Genomic DNA, 14,055 nt, shown 5'->3' on the forward strand with positions numbered 1-14,055 from the left:
GGTAATAAACCCCATATCAGACAAAACCTCATTCTAAAACCTTCGTACACTGCCGATGATGAAAGAAACATACCGAATTCATAACCATGCATTAGACCAACATGTCATAGATCTCCCGTTCCTTCTAGAAGAACTATAGCCAATTTTCAAAGCCGACTTCCGATATTATCCTCCCAATTATACCACAATCAAATATGATAGCATTCATTCTAGGCCCAATGACCTCGTCTCATCCAACACGACCAATCTAGTGACATGACACATCAATACAATATAAAGCCACAACCCGTGCAATCCGTACACCAGATAGCAACATTCTAGATGTACCCAATCATAACAATGACCAATATGTAACAAGCCAAGTGTACTCAAACAGAGAAAATTACCCAAGCGAGAGAACCGTCCCGCAAGCTCAACAAATACCGCCACAACGTGATGCTAACAACCCATCTCGCATCGTAGCACCATAACACACGAAATCTAACACAAGGATCATATCCCCACATGACTTCGTTGCAATAACCCCATCCAAACACTGTTCCTCATGAAATACCTCAAGTCAAAATCAATCACCACGCAAAATTCGATATCCAGTACTCAAAGTGCATTACCATAACCACGGAGAAACAGACGGTACGATGCCACACGAAACCCGAAGGAACATAACCAATACACCTCAATCATGCAATACCCAATTACTCATCTCACTCAAATTCCACTATGAGACCACAATAGAACCGCACCATGCGTGCCTAAAACCAACGGATCATAACTCCTCATAGCATGAAAGAGTATCTCATAACTCATTCCAGAACACAAATAAGCCCAACAACGACTGAATCACAACACATACTAACCTCTGACTAACCTTGGCAATGTCTCCACAGCCCACAACTATGAAATTATCTACTCATTAGAGTTCCCAGTCTCCAAATCCATAGAGCACACGAACCACCATATTTGATTCCACCTCCACCGTCTGAAGGCCTAACACCTCTCTCGCACACAATTATCCTACGAGAAATACTTTAAAAATTCTTCTGTGCCACCTGGTAAAAATTTGAATATCAGCATTTGATCAACCGGGAGAGTGCCGCAATACTAGCGAAGTACCTATAAATCAAAACACACTGCCCCTTTTGAAATGTACACTCTCATCACGCCATACCAAATAGTAATATCATTTACCTAGTCATCTAAAACCGTCCATGCTGCCTAAGAATTTATGTCCTTCCCTTCAAAACTGAATTGTGACCTTATACATGTAAATCCTATTCCCGCACAACACACCACATCTATTATGCCATCATGTGACAAGCATAAGAATTCTATTATCAACTTTGAGTCACTAGCAAATTACATACCTTATTAGTCAGAAACCTCTTTCTTGCTTCTTTCTAGGAGGAAATCATAACACACAACACGTTCCGTATATCGGTAGAAAATATCCGGTTCAAACCATGGTAGAACCCATCATGAACACTTTGAAATCCAATTGCACATAACCAAGCTATCTGAACTAAATTCTTCTAATTCCACCAAGCCACACAGGTTGCCAAATTCGAGAGCATTGCCATGAAACACCTGTAGATACTAGCCACATCATAAGTACCCAAAGAATCGATCATACCCATTACTGTGCTAACCCAACCTACTAACAAGTTGTTCTATTTCTCCAAGTTCTTTCTAAATTGCCTTCAAATTGCTACTTTTTCCTTGTTAGAACACTACTATCCTTAACTAAAACTTACCCCATGAACTCTAGCATAGAATTACGCCGCCCTAAGGCTTATAAGCCGATGAATTCCCTTTTTATGTATCCCAAAGGTTCCACAACCCAAATACTTACTCCGAAGAGACTTTATGTGAACCTAAAACTATTTCTTTCACCTTCTTGATACTGAAATACATAATTCACAATGATATAAGATGCCACGAGTCTCAACACCTTTCAATGTAACTCCCAGTTTTCTAGCCATATTTATAAATCTTGAATCCATTGGAACCATTCTCGAGAGTCATCCACTCTACTCAATTGTCGAATTAACCGACCAAACGGACCGAAATGACCTGTGCCCCATTAGCACACCAACATCCAAGGGAATAAAGAGTAACCCACACTCCTACACAATTAAGCAAATTCCCGCTCCATGTACACTACATTCTCTGTGAATAACCACTCAATTATTTTATGGTCCTCATATAACCATAGAGTGTAATACAACTTGTGTCCAGAAATTCCTTTACCCGAGTCATCCTCGATCTCGACCTCTACAAGTCATAAATGATTCACCGGTATACCCCGAACTGAAACTAATACGACCCATAATCGTGCAATCAACTCGTCGATAGCAGACTCCCCCACTTAGCCTTAAGCTGCAATTATATAAAATTAGAACCCGTAAGGATTTTTCCTTCTCAATTACCAAGGTCTCGCACCGTTAACCTGCCAGACTTCTCGCAGTCTTTTATTAAGCCTTTCATGAACATTCTGAATCTCTACCCAAAAATCACACGCGACCTCCTACTGGGTAGCAAGTAATATTCCTCGCAAAAGCTTCATCAACATCATGCCACCGCTAGCTGCACACGAGAGATAACCCACATGTGGAATTCCTTACCGACATCTTCCAATGACACTGCACTGAGTGCAACGACCACTAAATCCGTAAATTCTCCTGAGTTCATGCTCGCCCACCATTTGTATAAGTTTGCACTTTCCCTATTGATATCAACTGTACGTCAACAATACCTTCCGAACTCAAGTCATATTGCACCTGACACGATAATCAGATCTTCACATCTCTATTCATTTCAAACACACTCATTTCTGCCATATTCAATTTTCCTTTGTACACTAACCATCACTCCAAATAGATTCTGCAGGCCGATTCACATACTAATGTGATTCCAAACCATTCTACACTTTCTCAAGGCGCACGACTACCCTACTAGTGAATTCATATGCTAATCTGCCACTCTTACTTCGGTTAAATTATCTCTTTTAAGAAACTTCTCAACCTCTACTTCTCCTACTTGACCTGCTAGTACTTCAACCACCGCGAAACACTTCCCGTCATGTCTTTCCTCATACTTTGCTACCCAACTGCTGCATCAAATCGAAATGTATCTCTGTCGTACCTGAACCAAAAAAATATTACCGACTCTAAGTCTCTTCGAATATCATCTTTCTCGAGCCATCAACATCAAAATACCCATTCGCAACCACAATTACTACACAATCACCTACTCTTCTTGAGTCCAAACTCATTGACAAGACATGAGAATTAAATTTGCCCCAAAATTTAACAACGTGAAAGATCCTTCAAAACATTCACACTCGAGACCGTACATCACATCAAAATGAAAATCAAGCGCCCAATGGCCTTACTTTACATTTCAAGAAAACACTTCTTGTCACATTCAAATCGTCATAACATATCCCGCAGTTACATCATACTCATCACAAATCCATTCCATCGCTCATCGAGCCACGAATTCCACTCGTAGGGGCATTACCGGACATATGAGTCCAAATGTACAGGATACAACTGAAGTTACCGAGCCAAAACTACGGTTTAAACCTGGCCTCAAGTCCTCCAGACTAGCCCATCACCAAAACACATAATACACATCTCGAACCTCGTTCATAGAATCACAATCCGGCGATGCACAACTGATACCGAGCGCTCATGTGTGCATACGAATACATGGAAGGAATTCAAAAAGTTATGTTTCAAGTTGAATCAATTTCACACGATAGAATACAAGAAAGTGAAATTTTCCTAAGGGTTCTGCAGCCTCTCGAAGATAAGTACAGACGTCTCCGTACCGATCCGCAAGACTCTACTAAACCCGCTCATGACTCATGAGACCTATGTAACCTAGGCTCTGATACCAATCTATCACGACCCAAACTAACCCCTGTCGTGATGGCGCCTATCGTGAAACTAGGCAAGCTGACTTATTTCCAAAACAAACTGATATTTTAATTTCAAAGATAATTTCAATGCTATTTAACATAAAACCTTCATAAAGGAGTTCTAATCAAAAGAAAAGCTCGATATCAGGGTGTCACTAGTCATGCGCATCTACTACAATCTATCTATAACAATATCAAGGCTAACTCAGCCTGGAAAATAGTTAAATACAACTAGAGAAAGATAAAAGGGAGAAGAGCAGGGGCTGCGGTCGCCAAGCAGCTACCTTGCTATCCCCGAGAAAATCTGCAACCAAAATAATCAACAACCACTACCGTGTCCAGCCACACCTAGATCTGCACACAAGGTGCAGAGAGTAATGTGAGTACACAAACTCAGTAAGTAACAACAATATATAGAGACTGAGCAGTAGTGACGAGCAATAATGCATATAATATTCATATCAGGAAATCTCAGTAAAATATCTCATGCTTTTAAAATCAGGATTTGAATCAAAACATCACGTTTAAACCCAATTCTAGTAAAAATCATTTTAAAGATATTTTTCAACAGTTTTCAAATAGAGGAAAAATGCAAAGGTGAGCAAAATGATAATATCATAAACAGCCCCTCGGGCAAAACATCACTCGTATACAGCCCATCGGGCAAACTTTACAGTCACTCATGCCACTCGGGCAAACCTCACAGTCACTCATGCCACTCGGGCATACCTCACAATCACTCTTTGCCACTCGGGCATACCTCACAATCACTCTTGCCTCCCAGTCACTCAGCACTCGGCACTCGCACTCAGTAGGTACATGCGCTCACTGGGGGTGTGTACAGACTCCGGAGGGGCTCCTTCAGCCCAGGCACTATAATCTGCACGGACAACTCATGTACCGCACGGACAACTCACGTGCTATAATAATAAAGTATGTTGCAGGCAAGCAGCCCCGATCCACACTCATCCTCACAATCAGGCCCTCGGCCGATATCAAACATGCTGCGGCGTGCAGCCCGATCCCATAAATATGCAACATGCTGCGGCTTGCATCCCGATCCCATAAATATCCTCACAAATCAGGCCCTTGGCCTCACTCAATTATAAACCTCTTAAGCCACTCAAGCATTTTAGTAAAACAGGGCATTCGGCCCAAAACATTTATATGCATCAAAATAGAGTCATAAAACTGAGTTATGCGGTAAACAAGTATAAACATGACTGAGTATAGATTTTAATCGAAAACAGTGAGAGGATAGTAAGAAAAGGCCCCTAAGGGTCCAAACAACACTGGCACAAGGCCCAAACATGGCATTCAGCCCAATTTACAAAAACTCTTTCTAAAACATATAAGTATCATATAGTTTCAATGAAGTAGCAACTTTATAGTTGCTACGGGATGAACCAAGTCACAATCCCCAATAGTGCATACCCACATGCCCGCCACCTAGCATGTGCGTCACTAAATATAGTAGAATGATACAAAATTTGGTGTTTCGTACCCTCAGGACTAGATTTACAATCGTTACTTACCTCAAACCGGTCAAATTTCTACCCCGCAATGCTCTTGCCTCTGGACTCGGCCTCCAAATGCTCTGAATCTATTCACAATCAGTACAATACCATCAATACGTGCTAATGGAATGAATTCCACAAGAAAAACTACAAAATTAGACTAAAACCCGAAATTGGCTCAAACCCGGCCCCCGGGACCACGTCTCGAAATCCGACAAAATTCACAAAACTAGAAAGCTCATTCACTCACGAATCTAACCATACCAAATTCATCAAAATCCGACATCGTTTGGTCCTTCAAGTCCTTAAATTACTCTCCAAAAGTTCCAAACCCTAACCCCTTATTTTCACTAATTACATAATTAAATAACGAAAAATTACCATATATACGAGTATTAGGGCTCAAGCAACTTACCTCACTGATAGCCTTTGAATCACCCTTCAAACATCACTCCAAAAGCTCTAAAAACTGACTTGAAAATGGTGGAAATGAACCAAATTCGCGAAGGGTTCTATTTATGGTTTCTTCCCAGGTTTTTCGCACTTGCGGGCTCATTTTCCGCGCCTGCGGGGCCGCACCTGCGGTCAAGGCACCGCATTCGCGAACTCCACTTAATTCCCCAGCTTCCGCACCTGCGCTCCAGGCCTCGCACATGCGGGCTCGCAGATGCGGCCAAAGCCTTCGCGCCTGCGCTCCAGCCTTGGCCTCACATTTTTCTTCATTTGCGCAGGAAATTCTCGCGCCTGCGAAAGCGCACCTGCGCGCTCATACTTTGCTTCTGCGAAGCCTACCCAGCATTCCCTTTTCCACATATGCGCCCAGCATTGCCTGCACCTGCGAACTTCCCACGCGCACCAGCGGCCTCGCACCTGCGACTCTTTCTTCCGCAGGTGCGGAAATAGCAGTAGCAGCAACTTCAGCTGCATTTTCCAACTTCGACAAATTCATTAACCACCCAAAATCATCCCGAGGCTCTCGGAACCTCAACCAAAAATACCAACAAGTCATATATCAACATACCAACTTAGTCGAACCTTCGAATCACTCAAAACAACATCAAATCATCAAATTACCCTCGGATTCAAGCCTAAGAACTTCTAAATTTTTAAATTCAGCAACAGATGCCGAACTAACCAAACCACGTCCGAATGACCTCAAATTTTGCACACACGTCACAAATGCTCATTGGGGGTGTGTACAGACTCCAGAGGGGCTCCTTCAGCCCAAGCGCTATAATCTGCATGGACAACTCACGTGCTATAATAATAAAGTATGTTGCAGGCAAGCAGCCCCGATCCACACTCATCCTCACAATCAGGCCCTCGGCCGATATCAAAAATGCTGCGGCATGCATCCCGATTCCATAAATATGCAACATACTGCGGCTTGCAGCCCGATCCCATAAATATCCTCACAAATCAGGCCCCTGGCCTCACTCAGTCATAAACCTCTCTAGCCACTCAGGCATTTCAGTAAAATAGGGCATTCGGCCCAAATTATTTATATGCATCAAAATAGAATCATAAAATTGAGTTATGCAGTAAATAAGTATAAACATGACTGAGTATAGATTTCAATCGAAAACAGTGAGAGGATAGTAAGAAAAGGCCCCTAAGGGTCCAAACAACATTGGCACAATGCCCAAACATGGCATTCAACCCAATTTACAGAAACTCTTTCTAAAACATATAAGTATCATATAGTTTCAACGAAATATGCAACTTTACAGTTGCTACGGGACGGACCAAGTCACAATCCCCAATAGTGCACGCCCACACGCCCGTCACCTAGCATGTACGTCACTAAAAATAGTAGAATGATACAAAATTCGGGGTTTCGTACCCTCAGGACTAGATTTACAATCGTTACTTACCTCAAACCGGTCAAATCTCTACCCCGCAATGCTCTTGCCTCTGGACTCAGCCTCCAAATGCTCTGAATCTATTCACAATCAGTACAATACCATCAATACGCACTAATGGAATGAATTCCACAAGAAAAGCTATAAAATTAGACCAAAACCCGAAATTGGCTCAAACCCGGCCCCCGGGCCCACGTCTCAAAATCCGACAAAATTCACAAAACTAGAAAGCTCATTCACTCACAAATCTAACCATACCAAATTCATCAAAATCCGACATCGTTTGGTCCTTCAAGTCCTTAAATTACTCTCCAAAACTTCCTAGCCCTAACCCCTCATTTTTACTAATTACATGATTAAATAACGGGAAATCACCATATATACGAGTATTAGGGCTCAAGCAACTTACCTCACTGATAACCCTTGAATCACCCTTCAAAAATCATTCTTCCAAGCAGTTGGCTCAAATTTATATCCACGAGATCGTCAGGCTTCATGGCGTACCGGTATCTATCATCTCTGATCGGGGTACGCAGTTTACATCACGATTGTGAAGAGCAGTACAACAGGAGTTGGGTACTAGAGTGAAGCTGAGCACAATATTTCACCCTCAGATGGACGGACAGTCCGAGCGCACTATTCAGATACTGGAGGATATGCTCCGCGCTTGTGTGATAGATTTTGGGGGTGCTTGGGACCAGTTCTTACCACTTGCGGAGTTTTCTTACAATAACAATTATCAGTCCAATATTCAGATGGCATCATATGAGGCTCTATATGGTAGACGGTGTCAGTCCCCAATGGGTTGGTTTGAGCCGGGCGAGGCTAGGTTATTGGGTACAGACTTGAACCAGGATGCCTTGGAAAGGTTTAAGGTGATTCAGGATAGACTTCGCACAGCCTGGTCCAGACAGAAGAGTTATGCGGTCCAAAAGGTTCGCGATGTTGCATTCATGGTTGGAGAGCGAGTCTTGCTCCAAGTTTTGCCTATGAAGGGCGTTATGAGATTCGGAAAGAAGGGTAAGCTGGCCCAAGGTTCATTGGTCCTTTTGAGGTGTTGCGGCGTGTTGGGGAGGTTGCTTATGAGCTTGCCTTACCTCCTAGCCTCGCAGGAGTTCATCCGATATTTCATGTTTCGATGCTCCGGAAGTATCACGGTGATCCGGCTCATGTATTGGATTTCAGCTCAATCCAGTTGGACAAGGATCTATCTTATTTTAAGGAGACAGTGGTTATTTTAGACAAGCATGTCAGAAAGCTAAGGTCAAAGAACATTACTTCTGTGAAGGTTCAGTGGAGGGGGCAGCCGATCGAGGAGGCGACTTGGGAGACCGAGCAGGATATGCGCAGCCGTTATCCTCATCTTTTCACCACTTCAGGTATGTCTCTATGCTCGTTCGAGGACGAAAGATTGTTTTAAGAGGGGGAGGATGTACGACTCGGCCGGTCGTTTTGAGAGTAATAGCCCTGATTCCCTATTTACTGTTTCCCTCGTACCTTTTTCTGCTTAGGTGACTTGCTGTGAGGTTTTGTTTTTAGTTTTCGGAGTGTTTTGGGATACTTAGTCCCTAAATGGAGGTTTAACCCTTAGGATTTGGACCGTAGTCGGAACTGTGTGAAAACGACTTCGGAATGGATTTTATCGATTTAGGGGCGTGTCCGGATTGTGTTTTAGAGGTCAGTAACTTATTTAGGCTTAAAATGGCGAAAGTCGATTCTTTGGAGATTTTGACCAGTAGTGGACTTTTTTATATCAGGGTCGGATTCCAAATTCGGAAGTTGGAGTAGGTCCATAATGTTGAATATAACTTGTGTACAAAATTTGGGGTCAATCAGACGTGGTTTGGTTGGTTTCGGCATCGGTTGTCGAATTTGAAAGTTTCAAGTTCTTTAAGTTTGAATCAGAGGATGATTTGTGATTTTAGCGTTGTTTAATGTGGTTTAAAGGCTCGACTAAGTTCGTATGGTAAGTTTGAATCGGAGGGGCCTCAGGTGAGTTTCGGGTGGTTAACGGACTTGGAAATTGGAATGGAAGTTGAGAAATTTCTGAAGTTTGATCTTTTGCTGGTATGATAGCACATGCGAGGGTATTAGCCGTAGGTGCGAGGCCGCATATGCAGTAGGTTGAGTGCAGGTGAGGAAGGGGTGAATATCAGTAGAGGTCACATGTGCGATGGTTTCTCCGAACCTACGATAGTGCAGATGCAGACCAGTGGTCGCAGAAGCGGAGGCAGCCAAGGTTAGTCATTTTCGCAGGTGCGCCCACATTTTTCACACCAACGGGCGCGCAGGTGTGAGCCCAGGCTCCGCAGGTGCGGAAATGCCTGGGCAGTATTTAAAAACCGAAGGGCTTCATGATTTTTGTCATTTTGGACTTTGCAAACTCGGTTTAGGGCGATTTTTGAGAGCATTTTCGAGATATTTCTTGAGGTAAGTACCTTGTGCTTATTTTTTATCAATAATCTTGCTTCCCCATTTATTTTTCCACCTAGTTAGTGTGTATTTAAGGTGGAATTTGGGAGTTTGAGGCTAGGGATTTGGAAAGTTTGATATGTGGATTTGAAGGACCATTTGGTGTCGGATTTTAGTAAATTTGATACGGTTAGACTCGTGAGTGAATGGGCTTTCGGATTTTGTGACTTTTACCCGATTCGGAAACGTGGGTCCGGGTCGACTTTTTAGGATGGATTTCGGAATTTTTATTAAATTCTTGATTTCATTAATTAGATTAGTCTATTATAGTTGTATTTATGATATGTAATTGTTTTGGCTAGATTTGGGCCATTCGGAGTCGGATATTCGTGGTAAAGGCATTGTTACCGATTGATTGAGGTTGGTTCGAGGTAAGTGGCTTGCCTAACCTTGTGTGGGAGAACTCCCCATAGGATTTGTACTGATTTGATATATGAGCGCCGTCAGCGTGAGGTGACGAGTACGTACATGGGCTAAATGTGTAAAAACCTATTTTTTCTACTAAGTAATAACCTGATTTCTATCTTATTTGAGTTTCATCAGCATGTGTAGTATCCTGCTAGATTAGAATAACATGCCTACTTGCCTTAACTGTTTACTTGAACTACGTGCAGTATGTTTAGTGAATTTACATGTCTTTCCTTAACTGGTTCTTAGGTTGAACTGTAGTATTTCGTGTCGTAACTATTGAATTCTATTGTTTCGCTGCATATTTACTTTGGGACTACGGAACGGTATTCCGGGAGATCTCCATGTACTGCATATTTACTTTGGGACTACAGAACGGTATTCCGGGAGATCTCTCTGTACTGCATATTTACTTTGGGACTAGGAAACTGTATTTCGGGAGATCCCCCTGTACTGCATATTTACTTTGGGACTATAAAACGGTATTTCAGGAGATCCTCCTGTCTTGCATATTTACTTTGGGACTACAGAACGGTATTTCGGTAGATCCCCCTGCACATTTACGTTTGGGATTACGAGACGGTATCTCAGGAGATCCCCTGTTGTATTTTGTGCACTGAGCTGTTACCTTCTATGAATTCTTTCTTGTTAAATTTCAGTCTTTATTTTACTGCGATATTTCATTTTTGCCTTGCCGTATTATTAATTATACCGGTAGGGTCCTGACCTGACCTCGTCACTACTCGACCGAGGTTAGGCTTGGCACTTACTGGGTACCGATTGTGGTGTACTCATGCTGCTCTTCTGCATATATTTTTTGTGTGCAGATCCAGATGCTCCTTATCAACTGCACTATCAGCGAGTCGTGACAGCTTTGGAGACTTCAAGGTATATATATGCCGCATTCGCAGACCTCGGAGTCCCCTTCTACTCTTCCCCATGTCCATTATCTTATGTATTTTCTTTTGATAGACTCTGATGTATAGAGACACTAGATTTTCCTTATGTAGTTTGTGATTCACGATGTTTCGGGTTTTGGGATTGCTGTATATTTTTGAACAGTTAGTTGTTAAAATTATGTTTTTATTTCATTATTCCGCAAATGTTAGGCTTACCTAGTCATAGAGACTAGGTGCCATCACGACGTCATACAGAGGGAAAATTTGGGTCGTGACAAGGAGTCACGCCCACCTTCTCCCGAATATCTTCATTCCTAATCTTATCCATCCTAGTGTGCCCGCACATCCACCTCAACATTCTCATTTCTACTACTTTCATCTTCTGGATATGTGAGTTCTTAACTAGCCAACACTCTGCCCCATATCTCGTCTAACTACCGCTCTATAAAACTTACCTTTGAGCATCAGTAACACTTTCTTGTCATACAGGATTTCAGATGCTAACCTTCATTTCATCCACCCTAGGTGTGCGATATCCTCGTCGATCTCCCCATCCTCCTGGATAATCGACCTAAGGTACTTGAAATTGCTTCTCTTAGGGATGACCTGTGATCCAAGCCTCACGTCCATACCCGCTTCACTCGACTCGACGCTGAACTTGCACTCTAGGTATTCTGTCTTGGTCCTGCTCAACTTGAAACCCTTAGACTCAAGGGTCTGTCTCCAAACCTCTAGACTCTCTTTAATGCCGCCTCGCGTCTTATCACTCAGACTATGTCATTAGAGAATAACATACACCATGTCACATTCCCTTGAATATGGTGTGTCAGTGCATCTATCACCAGGGCAAATAAGAACAGGCTGAGTGCAGATCCTTGGTGCAACACCATAACAACCGAAAAATACTTAGAGTCGTCTCCCAGAGTCCGAACCCGAGTCTTAGCTCCATCATACATGTCCTTAGTCGCCCTGATGTAAGCGACTGACACACCTTTTGCCTTCAGACATCTCCAAAAGACCTCCCTGGGCACCTTGTTATATGTTTTCTCCACGTCAATAAACACCATGTGCAGATCCTTCTTCCTATCCCTGTACTGTTCTACCAACCTATTAATAAGGTGGATAGCTTCCATAGTTGAATGACCCGACATGAACCCGAACTGGTTATCGAATATAGACACCGTCCTTCTCACCCTCACTTCCACCACCTCTCCCAAACTTTCATGGTATGGTTTAGTAACTTGATACCCCTATAGTTATTGAAACTCTGAATATCATATTTGTTTTTGTAAAACGGTACCACCGTACTCCATCTCCATTTGTCTGGCATTCTCTTCGTCCTGAAATAATATTAAACAGTCCAGTCAGCCACTCCAAGCCTGCTCTACCCACACACTTCCAGAATTCTATCGGAATTTTGTCTAGCCTGGTTGCTCTGCCCCTGCTCATCTTACGCATATCCCCCACGACCTCTTCAACCTTGATGCGTCTACAATACCCAAATTCTCGGTGACTCTCAGAATGCCCCAATTCACCTAGCACAATATCCATGTTCCCTTCTTCATTCAGAAATTTATGAAAGTAAGTCTACCATCTCTGCTTAATCTGTGCCTCTCCCATCAATACTCTACAGTCCTTGTCTCTGATGCACCTCACTTAGTCCAGATCCCGAGCTTTCCTCTCTATCGCCTTGGCCAGCCAGAATAACTTCTTATCCTCGCCTTTGTCCCCCAATTCCTCGTACAGATGACCAAACGTTGCAGTCTTAGCCTTTGTGACTGCCAACTTCGCCTCCTTCCTAGCTACCTTATACCTCTCTCTGTTCGCTCTCCTCTCCTCCTCGCTTGTACTCTCTAGTAACTTCAGGTACGCAGCCTTCTTCGCTTCCACTTTACCTTGGACCACTTCATTCCACCACCAGTCACCTTTGTGCCCGCCAGAGTAACTCCTCGAGACCCCTAATATCTCTCTCGCCGCCTCCCTTATACAATTCGCCGTCGTCGTCCGCATAGCGGTCGCGCCCCTACTACTCCTCCCATCCATAGCCGATAACCTCGATACTCAATACACGATAAATTATCTAACAACCGATTCATTCGCATTTCTCTTTTGCCAAAGTCACAAATTTTCCCACTTGGTAAAAATTTACTCACATCCGATATTTACATCACGTCAATAGATGTATGACATCTGTTTTGGCAATACAGTCTGATTTGCACTTGACTTCAAGCACATATTATATATATATATATATATATATAAATTAACATAATTTGATGCAAAGATACTATGCTAATAAGTATTTACCAATACGTAAGTAACGAATAGTTGTGAATGTGAGAATTGGGAAAATGAGAAAGGCGGCATTTGATGTAAACATACTATGCGGATAAGTATTTACCAATAAGTAACCAACCAATATTTGGGAAAGTATTGGGAAAATGAGAAAGGCAGCAAAAGATAGAATCTCTAAAAGAAGCATTCTAGTCTAAGCAAAGATATAAAACTTTACCTTTCTAAGATCATAAGATTTTCATATACTAAATAAAATAAAAAAAATCTAATAATTTGCCTTTTCAAGATCCAAATTCAACATGAAATATAAAAAAATTAAATTCTTCAACTAAAATTGGATGGTTGTTACCTATTATATCGTATTGTTATTTTAAATATAATGTTTGTTTTGATTGTTACTTAAATTTTATCGTATCGTATCGTTAAATCCGTCGTTACGTAACGACGAAAAGTGTCATTTTATGTAACGACCGATTTGATATGGTCACATCGTTACCTTTTTTTTTTCTCATCTCGCCCTTCATTATTAATAAATAATCTTATTTTATCCTTTTCCCTATCTTTTTATATAATAATTCTACTTCGTATCATAATTTTTCTTATAATATTGCAAGTTTATTATTCATATTGTTGGTGCGTGATATCATGAAATAATGGCAAACGATACAATCTATCCAAAC

General features: G+C 42.0%; 2 protein-coding genes across 2 annotated transcripts; both read right to left on the reverse strand.

Moving 5' to 3' along the window:
• Positions 1-11,847: 11,847 nt before the first annotated feature.
• On the reverse strand, positions 11,848-12,213 carry LOC104087480 (secreted RxLR effector protein 78-like). Its single transcript, XM_009591959.2, has one exon. It carries the CDS (start codon positions 12,211-12,213, stop codon positions 11,848-11,850), a length of 366 nt encoding a protein of 121 aa, XP_009590254.2.
• Positions 12,214-12,736: 523 nt separating this feature from the next.
• LOC138901025 (uncharacterized) lies at positions 12,737-13,123 on the reverse strand. The gene has a single exon (XM_070188751.1). It carries the CDS (start codon positions 13,121-13,123, stop codon positions 12,737-12,739), a length of 387 nt encoding a protein of 128 aa, XP_070044852.1.
• Positions 13,124-14,055: the final 932 nt, after the last annotated feature.

Source organism: Nicotiana tomentosiformis, chromosome 11 (assembly GCF_000390325.3).
Source record: "Nicotiana tomentosiformis chromosome 11, ASM39032v3, whole genome shotgun sequence".
NCBI classification, from domain to species: Eukaryota; Viridiplantae; Streptophyta; class Magnoliopsida; order Solanales; family Solanaceae; genus Nicotiana; species Nicotiana tomentosiformis.

What these genes read in the sequence shown, in the direction of transcription:
- LOC104087480 (XM_009591959.2), bottom strand. Translation starts at nt 12,213, where the DNA reads ATGGAAGCTATCCACCTTATTAATAGGTTGGTAGAACAGTACAGGGAT.
- LOC138901025 (XM_070188751.1), bottom strand. Translation starts at nt 13,123, where the DNA reads ATGGATGGGAGGAGTAGTAGGGGCGCGACCGCTATGCGGACGACGACG.